Source organism: Rana temporaria, chromosome 2, assembly GCF_905171775.1.
Source record: "Rana temporaria chromosome 2, aRanTem1.1, whole genome shotgun sequence".
NCBI classification, from domain to species: Eukaryota; Metazoa; Chordata; class Amphibia; order Anura; family Ranidae; genus Rana; species Rana temporaria.
In genome coordinates, this window is record NC_053490.1 from 455611206 (window position 1) to 455629710 (window position 18505).

At 40.4% G+C, this 18505-nt stretch overlaps 1 protein-coding gene across 7 annotated transcripts in view; it reads right to left on the reverse strand.

The window, feature by feature from the left end:
* Positions 1-18505, reverse strand: part of MYO18A (myosin XVIIIA) — a 475424-nt gene that overhangs the window by 79379 nt on the left and 377540 nt on the right. For all 7 annotated transcript variants that reach the window (XM_040338545.1, XM_040338542.1, XM_040338541.1 and 4 more), the window contains 6 exons: positions 17506-17595; positions 16117-16236; positions 8873-8984; positions 6017-6144; positions 4345-4499; positions 2191-2314 (listed from right to left, as the gene is read on the reverse strand). In XM_040338545.1, the coding sequence (XP_040194479.1) occupies positions 2191-2314; positions 4345-4499; positions 6017-6144; positions 8873-8984; positions 16117-16236; positions 17506-17595 (729 nt within the window). The remainder of the gene's footprint in view (positions 1-2190; positions 2315-4344; positions 4500-6016; positions 6145-8872; positions 8985-16116; positions 16237-17505; positions 17596-18505) is intronic.

The window sequence follows — 18505 nt, forward strand, 5'->3', positions numbered from 1 at the left end:
ATATGATTTTTTAATTATTTTTATTTTTAAGAGCTGCAGCTTTAAAAACAAAACTAGGAACACAAGAGCACCACATATATTTTTTTTTATTTACTTTTATTGCTTTTATGCTTCTGCAGACACACAATTAGGTAGAACGAGAAGCATAGAGACTCACATTGCTGGCTTTCATTTGGAAATTGAAAGTTGCCTGGCTGTCACCAGTTACCATTTGGCTTCAGTGCTTTGTATCACCAAGCCAGAAAAAGTATGCAAATAAAAAACCTCTTTTAACCTTAGTAAATTTGTTTACAGGCTGAATAGAGAATAGAACTTTAGTAGGATGACAAATATTGCTCGAGTACCTTATAAAAGTTAGATCGGTTCCGCCCAAATTTTTTAAAAAAATTTAAGTCAGCAGCTACAAATACTGCAGCTTCTGACTTTTAAAGTAAGGACACCTGCAGCTTCAGAGCCTGATTTCCTACTGTGCATGCGCGAGTCATGCTGCGCATCCTGACTGGTCCCTGCTGTCTTCAGGGAATTGCATGTCTCCCAGAAGACAGCGGGGTGACCGAGGATCTGCTCCCACCTTCCCCTGAAAGGTGCCAAATGTGACATCGGAGGGTGGGGAGGAAGCGAATAAGCGGAAGTTTCATTTTTGGGCGGAACGCTTTAATGAAAGTGGAGTTTTCCTAAAGAAACCCTGATGCAAATTATTAATTTCAACAACAATTTTACATAAAATGACAAAACATTTTGGCATGTTATTTAATTGTAAAAGCCTCTCTTGCGTAGACATCCAAAAGTCCTGAGACTGCTGCTGGGCACCTCCCTCTTGTAAGTGACGTTAATAGCCCTCGCAGATTGAGAGCAGTCACTCTTTCCCCAGCTGCTATATAAAAGATTATGTACAAAAAAAGCGGAGGGGTGGAACAAATAGGACAACACAGACTGTAATTAGACACTCCCAGAAAAGGAGAGCGCTATAACGTGCAGGAAGGATGGAAGCTATGCTAGGAATTTTACTTTTTTTTTTTTTTTTTTTTTTTTTTGAAGAAGAAGAAGAAGTAGTCAAATTTGCTTCAAAGGCACATGCACATGCACACGCAAGTATATAAAAAAATGTTTAATCAAAAGGAAAAATGCTCAAGAAAGCATTTAAAAAACTTGCTTTTTCTGTATTTACACCCACATTTTTTAACTTAGTGACAGGGTCTCTTTTGTAGGTGTTATTAAAGCAGTTCTGCTACAGAAACAATAGAAAACTATTTGTATTGACTTAAAGGATAAGTTCACCTAAAATGTTACACCGGTATTCAGGGTGTAACATGGTTCTTATGCAGCTGCCCTCACCCCGAGTCCCCGTTGTGACAACGGGCCAGGGATCTTCTCCCCACATACACTGTCACAATTTAAAACAACTATGCCCACCCGGCCGTGTCATTCATTCATTCACAGAGTTCTGGGAATGGGGGAACTACAACTACCGTCAGCATACCAGTGCGAGGTATAGGCTACACCAGGGATATGCAATTAGCGGACGTCCAGCTGTTGCAAAACTACAAGTCCCATGAGGCATAGCAAGACAGCCACAAGCATGATACCCAGAGGCAGAGGCATGATGAGACTTGTAGTTTTGCAGCAGCTAGAGGTCTGCTTATTGCATATCCCTGGGCTATGCTGACAGTCTGCAGGAGCCTGAGATTGCACCTGCGATCTGCTGATCGCAGGTGCAGTGCTTTACAGACTCCTACTAAAAAAAATATAATAATCAATGCACATTTTTTTTTTTTACAAAGGTGAACTTATTCTTTAAGTTCTGTAAACCCTAAAGTCCAAATTTGTGATGTCACTGGTCCATCCTCTTCTCTACCATTGCCAGTCCTTACTCTCAGACAGAGTGTGGATTACACAACAATATGTGGGTGCTGTTGAGAAGTATCGTCAGCCAAAGCTGGCATACTGACAACCCCCAGGAGGTGTGTTCATGACAGTGTAAGCTCAGAGGAAGTGGGTTGGATGATGCTGGGTGTCATTCCACCCAGAAGAATATTGGTGCTGGATTATACAGCGAGTCTGCAGGGGACAGTGTCAAGAGAAAAGGTGGATATTGAAGCCACAGTGTCTTTTTTAATTTTACCAGTGTTGGGTTATTTATTATTTAGAATTGGACTTGTGGTGACAAATGATTTCATTAGTTGCACTTACTTCCAGCTGTTGTCGGAGGCTGAACACCTCGGAGGTGAGCATATCCTTTTCTCTGCTCAGTTTCTCCTTTATAACCTTTTCCCTCTGTGCCTCTTCTTGAGCCTGTGTTAGCTCAGAGTCAAACCTTGGGGATAAATGAAATGTTTAAAGACCAATCAGGAATTATGCACATCAGTAACTATGTATAAAGATGTCCTTTTGTGGGCCTGCCATTAGGGCTTTCCCCTACCAATAAAAGTGGTAAATATTTTCACGCAGAGTTGCCCATTACCATGAAGGATACCTTCCCCTCAACCTTTACCCCTCTCCATTTATGGAAGGTCCTTTTAGACAGGATCTTTGTCATGAGAGAGAACCAGGTAATCTGATTCCTGTGGTCCGAGCCAAGGGTGCAGGCAGTGCAATCAAAATGCAGGTTAGGATGAAGGAAAAAAGCTGGGACAGCCGCACTCCAAAAAAACTCCTCCTTTAATTAAAAATCACAAAATACATGCCACAGCAAAAAACAGCACAACAAAAGAAAAGCTGACGTTTCGCACTATGCCTTAGTGCTTCTTCATAGCTATGAAGAAGCACTAAGGCATAGTGCGAAACGTCAGCTTTTCTTTTGTTGTGCTGTTTTTTGCTGTGGCATGTATTTTGTGATTTTTAATTAAAGGAGGAGTTTTTTTGGAGTGCGGCTGTCCCAGCTTTTTTCCTTCATCCTAACCAGGATCTTTGTCATGTTGTGCTTTCTTTGTAGGCAGAAGAATGTTTTAACTTGATGCATTCTATGCATTAAGATAAAAAACCTTCTGTGTGCAGCAGCCCCCCTAATACTTACCTGAGGTCCATCTAAATCCAGCGATGTTGCACGAGACACTCTGCTGTCTGGGAGTCCCCTCCTCTTTGGCTGAGATAGCAGCGTAGTGCCATTGGCTCCCCCTGCTGTCAAAGTCAGTGAGCCAATGAGGAGAGAAAGGAAAGAAAGGAGGAGGTGCCGGGCCACAGCTCTGTGTCTTAATGGACACAGAGAGCTGCGGCTCGGCTGCCCCCATAGCAATCTGCTTGCTGTGGGGGCACTCAACAGGAGGGAGGGGCCAGGAGTGCAGAAGAGGGACCCGAGAAGAGGAGGATTTGGGCTGGTCTGTAGAGAACCAACTGCACAGAGCAGGTAAGCATGACAAGTTTTTTTTGGTTAAAACGTGACTTTAGTATCACTTTAAACCCTGTTTACACTGAATGCGGCTTTAAAATCACGCTACTTCAGCGAAATTCAAAGCCGCCGATCAATGTGACTTAATGCACAGATGTCAATGCAAGTCCCACATCAAATCGCCAAAAATAGTGCAGGAACCTTTTCAAAGTCGGTACAAGTCGGAGTCACACCGATTTGTACGGTTCCATAGTCAGAACACGTTCCAGGTTTCTGATTCACTAAGCTGTAAATAATGAGGATGGCATACCTGAAGAAGCCTATGCTTCCTAAAACCAAGACAGCAACGCCGTTTCCAAATATCTTTTTTTTTGCAAATGTTCACTTTAAGCACATGACGTTACTTAAAAAAACAAACATTCTGGGGGAAAGCTCCACTTATGCCTTGTACACACAATAGGAATTTCTGATGAAAACAGTCTGATGGAATTTTTTCATCAGAAATTCCTGTCGTGTGTGGACCCATAGGATTTTCCTATGGGAAATTCTGATCGCCTGTGTGGAACTCCGTCGGAGAAAATTTCCACGCATGCTCAGATTCAAGTCGACGCATGCTCGGAAGCATTGAACTTCATTTTTTTTTCTGCTCATCGTAGTGTTTTACGTCACCATGTTTTTTACGGTCGGAAATTTGTCGGACAGTGTGTATGCAAGACTGATGGAAGACAGCTTGATCAGAATTCTGACGAAAAATTCCATCAGATTTTAGTCCATCAGAAATTCCCATCGTGTGTACAAGGCATTAGACTTTCATTGTGATGGGAGTATTTAATGACATCCCTATGCTATGTTTTAAACTTTAAATACAGAGTTATTAGACCGTCGACTCACACTAATTATACTATTCTCATTAGGATCAAATCATTCACATTCTTATCTCTTTAAAAAAAAAAGCAACAGCAAAATGTTCCCTTTATATGTAGCTGGTGGATAAATGTGCAATTCTTTAGATCACTGACCTACGCTGTTTCTTCTCAAGCTCATGGTTGCGCCCCTGGTGACCCTCTAGATGAAGCTTGGTGTCTTGTAGCTCAGCCGTTAGACGCTGACATTTCTTCTTTAATTGTTGCAATGTTCTCTGCGTCTCTTCATTATCTGCCTGCAAATCTCCCAGCTGAAGGCAAAAGAAAGTGAGTTGTTGGATAAGACACAGCCAGTACACCCAGCAGCCCCCCAGAGCATGGATACTTCACAGAAAATGATAAGGATACACCTAGATAAAGAAATCACAACGTCTTTATCTATAGCTATGTCCTCCATTTAAATACGCATACAGTCCACAAATTACCAGAGGTTTCCAAAGAACTATTAGGCCTTTTAAAACATTAACCACTTAAGGACCGGACCAATATGCTGCCTAAAGACCCAAGGTGGTTTTACAGTTCGGGACTGCGGCGCTTTAACAGACAATTGCGCGGTCGTGCTCCCAAACAAAATTGGCGTCCTTTTTTTTCCCACAAATAGAGCTTTCTTTTGGTGGTATTTGATCACCTCTGCGGTTTTTATTTTTTGCGCTGTAAACAAAAATAGAGCGACAATTTTGAAAAAAATGCAATATTTTTTACTTTTTGCTATAATAAATATCCCCCAAAAATATATATAAATTTTTTTTTTCCTCAGTTTAGGCCGATACGTATTCTTCTACCTATTTTTGGTAAAAAAATATCGCAATAAGCGTTTATCGATTGGTTTGCGCAAAATTTATAGCGTTTACAAAATAGGGGATAGTTTTATTGCATTTTTATAAAAAAAAATGTTTTACTACTAATGGCGGTGATCAGCGATTTTTTTCGTGACTGCGACATTATGGCGGACACTTCGGACAATTTTGACACATTTTTGGGACCATTGTCATTTTCACAGCAAAAAATGCATTTAAATTGCATTCTTTATTGTGAAAATTACAGTTGCAGTTTGGGAGTTAACCACAGGTGGCGCTGTAGGATTGAGTGTACACTTAGTGTGTGTTTACAACTGTAGGGGGGTGTGGCTGTAGGAATGACGTCATCGATCGAGTCTCCCCTATAAAGGGGATCACTCGATCGATGCAGCGCCACAGTGAAGCACGGGGAAGCCGTGTTTACATACGGCTCTCCCCGTTCTTCAGCTCCGGGGAGCGATCGCGACGGAGCGGCTATAAACAAATAGCCGCGCAGTCGTCACGGATCGCTCCCCGAGGGAACCCGACCGCCGCGTGTAGCGGGGGGGGGGTCTCGATCGGACCCCCCACCCGCTAGAAGGCAGGGACGTACAGGTACGCCAATGTGCCTGTACGTGCCATTCTGCCGACGTATATGTACATGCGGCGGTCGGGAAGGGGTTAAAGTAATCCTACTAATGGTGAGAGACCCAGGAGCTGTCATTGCAGGTCTTCTTCTGAAAATGCTAGTTGCCTGGCTGTCATGCTGATTTACTTACTTCAGTACTTCTAAGTCAGGTACCCATAATAACATTGCTGACAAATATCTTTCCTGTATACCTTTGCTGCTTTTTTTTTTAATTAATAATAAATAAAGCACATTAGACATTTGATTCGGCTGTTTCTCCAGATATAAATCTACCTAAACTGCTCTATGTCTTTTATTCTTCTGACAGGAAATACGTGTAAAAAATTATGGTGATCCGACTGACCCTCCTTTCCAGCTGCCTTTTGCTCTGCTGTTCCACTTCCAGCTTGTCCTCAAACTCCTGATGCATACGTTTCTTCGTAAAATCTATTTCACGCAAAGATCGCTCATATTTTAGCCGCCATTCTCCACCTACATGTAACATACAAATGTAAAAGATAGAGAAATGCTCTTAAGCATTAAAAAGCACAACATGTGACAACTTTAAGCTGTAAACCCAGGAACAAAAATGAATAGTACTGCAGCATACTAGTCTATAGATATGGTGGCTGTATTTGTTTTCTTTTCACACTTTGTTTTCATCATCATTAACACAGGTCTTGTCCAAGGGTGAAAACTGTATTGAGCAGTGCTCTCACTCTAGGACAGGAAGTGAGTTAGGACAACATAACACCTCCCTCATTTTATGAACAGGAAAAGGTGTTTTGTAGTCCACATAGACTGCCAGGAACGGTGTTAACTGATAACTTGCCTCTGCACCGTTATCAGCTCACAAGACTTCTGGCTGGATGAACAACATTAGCCCTTTGCAGTTGATGTTTTTGACCAGGGATGGACGCACATGTAAGAACAAGGAAAGGGCACTGAATGTGAACAGTTTCTCTTAATTTGTTTTTTACTGGTATAAGCTAGTAGATCCAGGACATATTTCAGTAATAGCTGCTGTGGTGTCACGTCACAGTCAATGATTCCAAGTGAATGTCCTTTCATCCGAAGCGTGGGATGTTAATGGTTACGTTGCATCACTTTGATGGGTACTTCATAACAAATGCCAGGAACTCCAAAGCAAATATAAAGATCCACATTCTTTAAAAAGCTGTCTGTACACCCAGGACATAATTCCCTTTAGGGTAAGTTAACCATCACCTTCAGACAGACTGGCAACATACCGGATCTGCGCCTTTACTGGTGCAAAAAGCTTCCTGTAACTGCTCACCCAGTCTTTACAATATAGTGACTCTGTGTGTCAGAATAAGAAACACTCTTGCTTGTGTCCATTTAACTTGGCAGAAAAATTCTCCACGTTTTTTCTACGGTAATCTTGACATGTAAAGTCAAAACATATATAAGACCTGCACTAACAGATTATATTCTCCTACAGCTCTCACCCTAAGTCAAACATGCATCTTACAGATAGCTACAATATTTAAATGAAAAGTCAGAGTCATATCAGATATGAGACTGACCAGTCTTATTCATCTTATCCAGATCTGGACATTCCCTAGCTAGCACTTCAATACTAATATTTGCTAAGAATCTCTTATCCTGGAAATTAAGAGAGAAACTGCTGCCTAAAGCACTCAGAAAGTGATAAGCAGTGCTGGTCTTCTGCACGTTATGGGTACAATATGCCTCAAACATCCTGGGCACAAACTTTACCACACAAATACCCGCATTAAAAACAAAAAACTTCCATGGAACTCAAATTAGGGTTTTTGAACTTTTTGCAAATAAAGGGATAAAGGAAGTCTTTAACATTCGGATACATAGCTGCCTACAGGAGGAATAGACACTGGCAAACAAAAAATCTGTAGACCAGCCTAGGAGAACCCCCCCCCCCCCCCCACTACCAGCATTCCTGGCATATATGAATAGGGTAAACTTTATGACCACTTGGTCTTTTTTCTGCCATCACACCTCTTCTGTTTTCTGTGAAACATAAAGCGTGTGGTAGCTTTGCAAATTTGATAAATAGTTGATACGGAAAAGCCCAAGCAGAAGTCTAGTAGAGTGTGTCTTGACACATAGGGATCCTTCGTACTATAGGCTTGGACGATGGTTTTATATATACATAATTACTCTGTGCTAAAAACTAGACTACCACTGATGTGTACCAAGCTGCTGTGCTACATCTTTAAATCATAAGTAAAGTATGCTGATGTTATTTACACTATGGAGAATCTTCTCTTTTATTTTTCTCGGGCAGGGGACGTTGAGGGAGAGGAGAAATATAAATATATAAGGACTAACTGACATTACAGTCAGTTCCTTAGGCATCTTTTGCCAAGAAAGATGAGTGCTCTTGCCCTAAGTGACATCCTTGACAATATTACCTGAAAAGACTAACAGACTTTGTCCCTCAAAGGCCATGCAGATCATTTGCTTCCTGCACAAAGGTTCAGCAGTCCAGCACTTTAGCCAAAAGAGTTTTATGCATATGTATTGACATCAGACACATGCCAGAAATGAGATGAGAGGCTTCCAACAGACTGTCACAACTGGAATTTTATTCTATAGCCATTTGCTCCACATGTTCAATAAGCAAGTCATCAACTATAGCAGTACTGTAGTAAGATCTATTAAAGTATTTTGGCATGATTTGATAAAGTCACTGCCAGAATCGGTTGAAGACCCATCAGAGGAAACAGAGCTCTAGAAAGCTCTTCCAACCATCGATTGGATTCTTGAAGGCAGGTACACCCTTCACCATGACAGAAAGCATCTGTTGAGGTGGGATACAGCTGCATTCATACTGGGAACAGGTGCAGTTAAAGTGGCAAAGCTCCAGAAGCAATGTCTTGACGAAAGAAAATATTTGAAGAAAAAATGTGCTAGCAAAAAATAGTTGACTACACCCTATCAGGACACTAGCAAAAGAGAGAGGCATGCTGGTAGTAGGAGGTTTAACCTAGGCTGGCCTACAGGTTTTCAAAGTTTGTCAGCAGCCAATCCCCTCCTCTAGGTGGCAGTATAACACAAATGTTAAAGACATCCTATGTCCCTCAATGGACAATAAAGAAGGGAGCAGGAAGTTTGAATTATGAATTAATCCACCTGGAAAATAGCTTTTCCCTATTATTCACAAGTACATTTGATAAAATACATTCAATGATTAAAACTGTAAATCAGGTAATCATACCAGAGTCATCGTCATCCATCTCTCCGTTCAGTTCAGCAGCTCGGATCAGCCTAGCTTCCATTACCTCTACTTCCATGGATTCCATTTGTTTCTTAAGAGCATCATATTTGGCCTAGATATGAAGACACATTGTTATAATGCGTGACATGAAAAATATCCATTCTTTCATGTAAATGACTTTATAAGACCAGCCCAGGGGGCTTCAAAAGAAATGAGAGTAAAATACACAGAAAATAATCATTGCACACATATATTATACACAATGAACAACAATTGTGCCCAGCAGCAATGTTGGAACATGATTTAGAATCAGACTGCTGAACAGGTGAGAATATCAAATCCTCCACCTCGATGACAGATTTTCTCCTTAAGGGAACCCAAATGCATCTGTACTGGCAATGCCATTATGGAAGCTCAGCTAAACACAAATGCTTCAGTGAAATTCAATCACATCAAACATGGAACAGTTATCTCTGGAAGGTAACAAACATAAACATTTTATATATTCTTAATTACAAATTTAAAACAATTTTATAAAGCTTACATCTAATAAAAAGTATCTCTACTACGTAATGGCTAAAGTGAGACATACTAAAAATTAATTCCATCTAAAACAGGGTGATTTGGAGAAGGCACTGGATGATTCAGTTCTGTGGCCCGCATCCATTTCAGCTGGGCTCTCAGCCTATTCTGGCCATGCTGCAGGTGTATGCTGTATGTGCATGCTGTTGTTTTTCACATATTCTACATCTGCACTCAAGTATAGTAAAATAGGGTGCTTGTAATTGCTAAATACTTCTATCTGATTCTGTAGCTTATTAGTAATCTATGGGAGTTGTGCCAAAGTTTGCCAAGTTGTATGTGTGTTTTTCAAGGATCTTTCTTTAACCACCTACTGATTTTTACCTATAAAGATAACAAACTGTTGCCCAGCAATCCCTAACCCAAAGTCAGCTTATGACAGATGATCTCTGGAAACAAAAACAAAAAAAACTTGTGACAGCTACAAGGGGTACACTAAAGTGCAAAAAGACAACATGAAAAAGAACTTAAACTTTGAAGCAACTAATTTACTATTTCAAAGATACAAAGGTTAGCAATATTAATACTAACAAAGGTGGCTATAATTCATAAAAAAACAAAACAAACTTCCCTAAGATATTGCATATGTGTTATGATCGTTATTTTCATTTGTGTGATTGTTATGTTCAGTTCTTATTGCTAAAAGTCACTCTTATGATTATTATGGCTTACTAAACTGATTCTAATGTCAGTTGCCAACATTGACATATAGTGGCCGATCCCTAATAATCCACCATCTTAAAAGGATGAATGCTCTATATGACTGAAAAAAAACTGGCTGGGGGTTCTAATTAGAGGGAAGAAGATGGCAGTGAAAATAGTGAAAAATTACATATTAAAATTGCTGTTTAAGTTGTAATGCCAACGGCCACCACCAGATGGCACCAGCTCACAGAAGGAAGAGCTGGGGACTTCACAAGGCCGCAAAGCCGCGGCCGCAATTACCGGCCGTCACGGGTCCGCCGCGATCGCGCAGCGGGGGAGGTGGGGGGGGAAATTTGTTCCTTAGGACCGGCGCTCCGAGGACTAGGCCGAAGCCTCGTCTAAAACATCCTGCCCGCAGCGATCCTGGGAAAAGGCCGCGAGCGGCATCTGCCGCTCGCGGCCTTTTTCCAAGATCGCTGCGAGTAGGATGTTTTAGGCGAGGCCGCGGCTTCGGCCTAGTCCTCGGAGCGCCGGCATTATGGAACAAATGTTTTTATTTTTTTTGCCCACCTTCCAAGCCAAGACCCCACTCGCCAGGACGCTATTTCTAGTCGCCATGGCGACCGGAATTTGTCGAGCCCTGTTATATAGCATATGTGGTACTCCTCAATGCCTATTCCATAAAATCATGGATCATGGCCAACAGGCATGAAACAGCTGTACACAGTGTTTAATAAAGGGCTCTATAATGTACAGCACAAATAGAATGTATCTGGATGGACAGACGGCCCAGGGGTAAACTTTACACACTATGCTAAAATGAGGAATAAACCCTGAAGCCTCGTACACACGACCGGCTTTCCCGGAAAACTGCCAGGAGAGCATTTGGCTGGGAATCCCAGCCGTGTGTACAGTATGCTCCCGGGACGGGAATCCCAAAGGGAAAAGAGAGAACCCTGCTCTCTATTTTCTCGTCGGGTTTCCTGGTAGAGTGTTTCCTGCCAAGAAAACCGGTCGTGTATGCGGTGAAAAAACGTGCAAGCTCGATAACATTTCGACACATGCATGGTAGCATACAAGGTTAGTGTGGGGTGTAGCAAGACGGCCGCGACGGCATTAAATGTGACGAGACACCGACTCGTTGTAGTAGATGACGTAACCGCGTTCTTGCCATTCAAAAGAACGACGGGTTTTTGTGTGGCCGTGTGTATACACGCCTTTCAGGGCAAGCCTGCCAGGAATCCCGTCGGGAAAACCGACATTTTTTTTCCCGACGGGATTCCCGGTCGTGTGTACAGGGCTTTATTTTTGTTGTTTGTGATAGAAGTGGGTTCTGGTTGAGTGGGTTCTTTTGTGATTGAGAAGTACCCACACCTGTCCAGACATCAAATTATTTGATATTACTTTCTCGATAAGGGAGGTTTACCAGATGGGTTGCATACATTTTCCATCTCTTTTGAAATTTCCCCCCCCCTTTTTCTTTTTTATATATTTTATTTGTTTATTTTTATTTTATTTTTTCCTCTCTCCCCTCTTCCTCCCCTTCCCTTCTTCCGCTCTCCTCTCCTTGTTCTTTCCTTACGTTTGTACTCTGATGACTTCTTGTATACCTATTTAACAAACGACTTTGTCTTCTGAGTAATGTTTTGTATGATATGCATATTATACAATTTGTGCATGTATTATTTTCTGTATTTACCTATGAAAATTCTCAATAAAATATTTGAAACAAATTATTTGAAATTTGGGAAACTTTGCTGTTAAACCTATTGTTGCAGTTCTATGCTAACTGTCGCATCAGGCAAAGACAAAGTGACAGGTGCTCGTTTTCTTATATGGGATTACTGGACAGGATGTCAGCTGCCGAAAAATAGCACTCCCAAAACACCACCTTGATCTTCAATTTATCTGGCTTGAATCATAATGCTTAATGGTACAATGTGAATAATGTCTGAGTGATGATAAAACCCTTTAGACCGCGATCCAATTCCTGCACCATTTGACAGTTCGCACTCCGATATGGGAACCGATCTGGGGGTGTCCTTAACTTTCTATTGACACCCACAGCGGTTCCCATAGGGCAGTGTGAACTGCCTGCAAGACCTCTGCAATGCGGGAACCGGCACTGGAATTGCACTGGTTCCCGCATCACGCTAGTGTGAACTGCCACTTAAACTATCACTGTTCTTATGTAGTCATTTTGGGGACGGTAGGGAAGGGGAAATGGGGATGTGGTACGTATGTCATTTTTAGTACTGAGAAAAATTATTTCAATAAAAACACATCTGATAAAAAAAAAAAAAATATCCTTGGCTCAGATGAATCTAAACAAAAATTATTTTCTCTGCCGGTAATCTCTAGAAGCTTGCAGTTTTTTCCCATGACGGTTACTAAACTCTCTTTTGCATAAACTAGTTTGTTAACATTATGCAAATTATCAATAGTGGCACTTTAAAGCCGCTTTTTTTTCCAGTCGTGTCAATTTTCTCTTGAGCACAAACAAGAAATAAGCATTGCAGTCCCTTAATCTACATGGTAAATAGATCATTATGGAAATGAAATTATGTCACCATTACTGAAACAAATGGCAGACATTAATGCAATGGACCTGAAAGCAAAGGCAGATGATTTTCCCCTCCTTGTGTATAAGCAAATCTTCCAGAGAGCCTGAAAGTAATCTACAAACTGACAGAAAGAAATGCTCCACTCTTAGCCTTGGTAGGGAGAACGGATGCTGCCTGTCCTTTCCATATTGCCAGACATTCATACATGTGAAAAGGACACTTTCCTTGCATTAGCACTGGCACACAAAACAAATCTCAAGTGTTCTCAGTCACAAGAGGTACTCGGTCCACAAAGCTCACTGCCAATCTCCTCCACTCTATTCTCGTGTAAGAAGTAATCAGTATCATTAGAACGATCGGCAAGGGCAATCTGGAAATCAGACAACACAAACACAAAAGAGGTGAGTGGGATAAGGAATCTCGTAGCTCCAGAGTCGGTGATAATACCTTAGTGGTACGATGCTTCCTGCTGAACAAGCAATACGACACAGGCCTAGAAGACCCTCTTCTCATCAGAATATTTTGCATGAATGTGGCCAAAAGGCAGGGGATACATCTGTGTTACCAAGCAGATGGTCTGACAGAAGCTTTCTACAGCAAACTGTACATAAGTACACTCCAAAAGGTATGTACTTAGGATGAAAGATTTCTTTCAAATGTGTGGATCAACTTTGAAGAACCATCTGTCTGTTTTGTAAACAAACACACACAAAAGCTGCATATGTGTACACATATCTCTATATACATAAAGCAATTAGGCCATAAAACTGCTTGGAATTTTTTATTTATTTTTTTAAACATTAACAGCGGCTTGATTTAAAGCGTTCCTGTGTCTTATGCAAGGGGAAGGCAGCCATTTTGCATGCCATTCAAACGTAGCGTCGTCAACTGAACAATCCTGCTGGCTGCAGATACATTTTCAAGCAGTATTTTGGGTATGAATTTCCTACAATGCCTTCCAAAGCGAGTTCTGTATTGCTGAAATGTCACCACCATTTCTATTATGAGGAGGTGATGTGATTTCACATTTTGTGGCCATTTCCTACAAATGGACAGGTAACAGATCTCACCTTTGTGTAGTCAGTAACATTAAAGTGTCATTAAACCCACATCATAAAAAACTATCAATAAATGGTGTATTACATGCTGTTCATACTCACTTAGTCACTGTGAGATTCGTTTTCTGTATTCTGCAAAAAAAACTGCTTGATCCTGATGCTCTCTATCTCCCCCTTCTGTCCATGTCCCCAATTCAGCACATGTTGTGGCAGCTCTGCACATGCTCAGTTTTCAGTGAGTTTCTATGCAGAGTACTTCCTCCCCATTACCTCTGAGCAGCCCATGTGACAATAGAGTCACACATGTGGGTGTATACACAGTGGTAAATGACAACCCACTCCCTCCTTCCTACTCCACGTCCACTAATGAGCTAAACACAATGGGGACAGAATATTACATGTAGATTAATTTTATTAAAATAATTACAGTGCCACCATCCACAAACATAAATAGAAGGGACAATGTAAATTAAACATTGTGTTTAGTATCACTTTAACTGAAGTATAGAGAAAATGTGTCATATTTACTGTCTGAAAACTACAGTATATATTAGCATCCATATAATGAATAGAAAAAGGGAATATTTTCTCTAAGGTGTACTCGCACCATAGTCCATCAGAATCCAGCCATGATTGTTAAAGTGATACTAAACACAGACAGTTTAATATGCATTATCCCTTTTATTTACATATACTGTATGGATGATGCCACTGTATTCAGCATTCAATATAGCATGTATTGATCGTTTTACTGATATGGGTTTAATGTCACTTTAAGAATGGTTGACTATGGCCTGTGACATTACACTTCATCCTCCACTTTCTGTCTAAATGAAGAAATGGTGGAAACATTCATCTTGACCAGATATAAAAGAATACCAAGACTATCTAAAGCCTAAATTTTTTTTGTTTGGATTGACTGTTAAAGGTGTAAAACCTCTGTTAGGTTTTTGTGTTTCCACTGGGAAGAGTCACCCTCTCTTTTTCACTTGAGGAAAAATTCCACCAGAAGAGAAAGAAGAATTCTAAATTATGAGTTGTCACCTGAACAAAAATAGAGAAAGGACCAATTGTAGTCACAATTGTCTAAGAAGCGATTTCCTTCACTTTAGAGAGATTTTTGCCCCACTAACTGTTAATGTAAATTTTCACAATGGTTTTAACTACCACCCTCCCACCCCCATGTAAGAGATCGCCTGCAAGAAAATAAAAATCTAAGGGCCCTTTCTCTGTTACATCTTCTAGGGTTTGCTATGTCCAGCTGCAGGTTAGTCTGAGGATTCTGCAGAGTGACATCATCACAAGATGGCGGTAGGGGACTGGTTGGCGAGGGCCCACTCACAGAGCTTGGTTAGAGGTCCCTCGCACCCATGAAACGGTGCTGGTGATGGACCAGAACAGTAGATTTCCATGATTTTAACTTGTTTCACGAGGTAAAAAAATAAATAAAAATGTTGCCCGGAGAAGGGCTTTAAGTAAAGGCAAATCTCCCTAAAGGGGGCTAGATAGCAGCCAAAAAATGGAATGCTGGAATGTTACAATTTCTTACCCTATCCAACAATGTAAAATATCTTTTGACTTTGAATATACTTTATTTTGTGTTTAGGACAAATACTCACTCACTTATTCCTCTGCTCAGTGTTGCTTCAATTGCTCAAGTAGAGGAATCTTAGAGCAATTACCTAACTGGTTAGCAAGTTAACAAAAAAAAATAAGGCCGACACGTCATCACCGTGGCTCAATTTTAAACTTATTGGCTGCCATGAGTATCTACATTTTGAAAATCAAAATCTATCTTTGCATTTATATATTGAATAGCTCTGCAGGAGCAGTTGGTGCACCTGTACTAAGCATCCTGTTTGCCAGCAATGATCATGCCAGTTTACTTTATTTGTACAGTTTCCAGTACAAGGTTATTTGGTGTATGCTCTGATCCCCTGCATAAAGCAAAACAAATTAATTTGGATTACTGTGGGCACATGTATTATCACTGATCCAAAGCACAGGACACAACACTAGCAGTCTACATACATATTCCTATTGCAAATATTTAAGCTCAGAAATTGAATCAGCAAATGCCATCCTGCAAAGATGGTAAGCTGTAATCATGCCATATTGATAACGGGCATTAACGCCTAAGAATTTATTTGTATTACAATGTACGGGGACATATAAGGTTCCGTGTAGGTCCACCAATTCTCACATATTTATGCCAAAAGGATAATACCTTTATAAAGGCATGCTGAAGGGCAGCAGGAAGACAAACAAAAGTACGAAAGGAAGCAGTAAGTTAGCCTTTTGCATCTATTAGATCATATTCCAAGAGATAAGAGGGAGACTTGCCTGAAAGCGCATAGAGACTCTATGGAGAGGATGGAATACTAAGAGGATTTACCTGAAGATCCTTCATGTCTTTTTCCACCCGCAGTCTATCGGCGGTCTCGGTCTCCAATAGCTGGGAGGCAGATTCTCCTGTGTTTCTTTCGTCTGTAAGCTCAGAATTCAGCTCTGTGATCTAGAAGTAGTAAATTAATGCAAGTCTTTGTCATAACCAGAGAATTAAATGGAAATCAAACACCACAATCAAAATGAGATTACAGGATCTCTTGTTCTACCTGTTCAGTAATTGCATTATAAAATACAGAATCCCACACTTTCAAAACAATTAAATCAATTTGCCTGATTTTGCTGAGTCTGAATATGCATTCCTTGGGTCTAGCATTCTTACAGGAAAAACTGACCAACCAAGTTTTTTTTTTCTAACAAACTGGTTTGCTTCTCTTTAAAATAAGTTGGCACAAGGGGGGTCTACTGAGCACTTCCCTCTGTCCCAGAGACACAATAATATAAACGTATCCAACAGAACTTTCATCGGTCAGATCATGCCTAACAGAAATTTCATCGGTCAGATCATGCCTAATGCCTCTCTATGTAGTTTTAGTCAACTAGAGCATGTTTATATAAAATGTGATTGCACTACCTATCATAGAAAAATCCTTTGGCTCTTGCCTGAACAGACGTGGTTTAGGTGAAGCTGGTGTGAGTAATCTCACTCAGGCTGATGCTTCACTTCCTGCGATTAGCCATTTTTAAGCACTATTCGGAGCCTTTCCACATACAATCCTAACATCTGAACTGGAATTGGATTCTATTGAAAGCATCACCAAATGAATGCAAGAAACAAAAAGGTTCTCTTTATAAAAAATGTGCTGTGCAAATGTCTCAAACATTTGCACAGCCACCACAAATAACCACCGTATACGGTTTAATATGTTTATTTTCCTTTAACATCACCTCCATTTAGTGGCCATAATACAGTATTTTCCTGATTGAGTTATTGGGGAAAATACTGTTTTTTGGCCACTATATGAAGCTGATGATCATAGGCAATAAATACATTAGGCACATTATGGAGATTATTAATGATGACTGTACTAATGCTGGACATGTTCGCACAGTTTTTTTTTTTTCTTTTTTTTTTAATAGACCCTTAACTGTATATATTACTTTTATCAGCCTCATTCTACCTCCTCCACTTATTTGCTTAAAATAGCTTGTCTAAACATGGTATCTTTCATGTACCATTATGAAAACTGTCAGTTTATAAATATGAGTAGAATAGGACTAAGTAGCTATGGAGGAACAATAGATCATAAATGTTAAGGGCGGCCTCTGGCCTAAAATTGAGCATAAAGCAGTGAGCTCTAGTGGGAAAAAGAATAGCCAAGCTAAGAGTGAAAATTAAGGAGCAATTTATGTGGTAATATTATAAAAGAAGCATTACCCTGCTCTCTAGACGGTCGGTGTTCAATCTCAATTCATTCCTCTCCTTCTCAACTTTCTCGAACCTGCTTTTTAGTTGTTGTATCTCTTCCTGCAGAAAAAAAGAAGTGTGCAATTTGATAAACATCGAACTCAAACTCACAGTGTACATGAACAGATAAACATTGAGGCGACTAGTACTAAAAACAATGTATTGGAATAATATACAGAATTCTTCAGCATTTCCTTCAAACCTTATGACCTCTAGAACTTGGAAATGGTATGCCTCAGTGTGCATGTAAATATTATTATTATTATAAAGGATTTATATAGCGCCAACAGTCTGCGCAGTGCTTTACAATATTAGGGCAAACAGTACAGTTACAGTACAATTCAATACATGAGGAATTGGAGGGTACTGCTTAAAGCATGATGCTCTTATCTGTTCAATACACCATTTATATAACGAACGTTTTCTTAGGCTTACCTTCTAAATGACATGTACAGGTTGCCAGTTGGCACTATGTTTAGCACGCTTGTCTTGCAGCACTGGAGGGCATGATTTTATTTACCACCAGGGTTCTAATCTGTTAGGGGTCCAGGTCATAAATTAGAAGAACACCAAGATGTATATGCCCTCTTTTACATGCCAGCACCAGAGGGAGATTCTCATCTCACTTGTTCGTTCAGAGGCTTTGCAAATAGTATCAGTGCTTTAGAGTCAAATATGACCAAAATAGTTATGAACAGTTTCCAAACCCGCATTAACATTTGTTCAAATATTGCTGTCAATCAGTATATTAAAAGAGCCCGTTTTACAAAGAACTGGAGTTATTTTACAAAAGCTCCAAATTGGATTTTAAATTCCTTGTCTGGTCTTTTGGCATTTATGTTTTGTGTGCTTGTTCTGACTCCTGAGTGATTCAGAAGTGTTAAAATCATGCACAGCTGGGCAAATGGCTCTTCCAAAAAGGGCCAGCAATAGCAGTGCATGTATCTCTATAATGACAGGTTCACTTTAA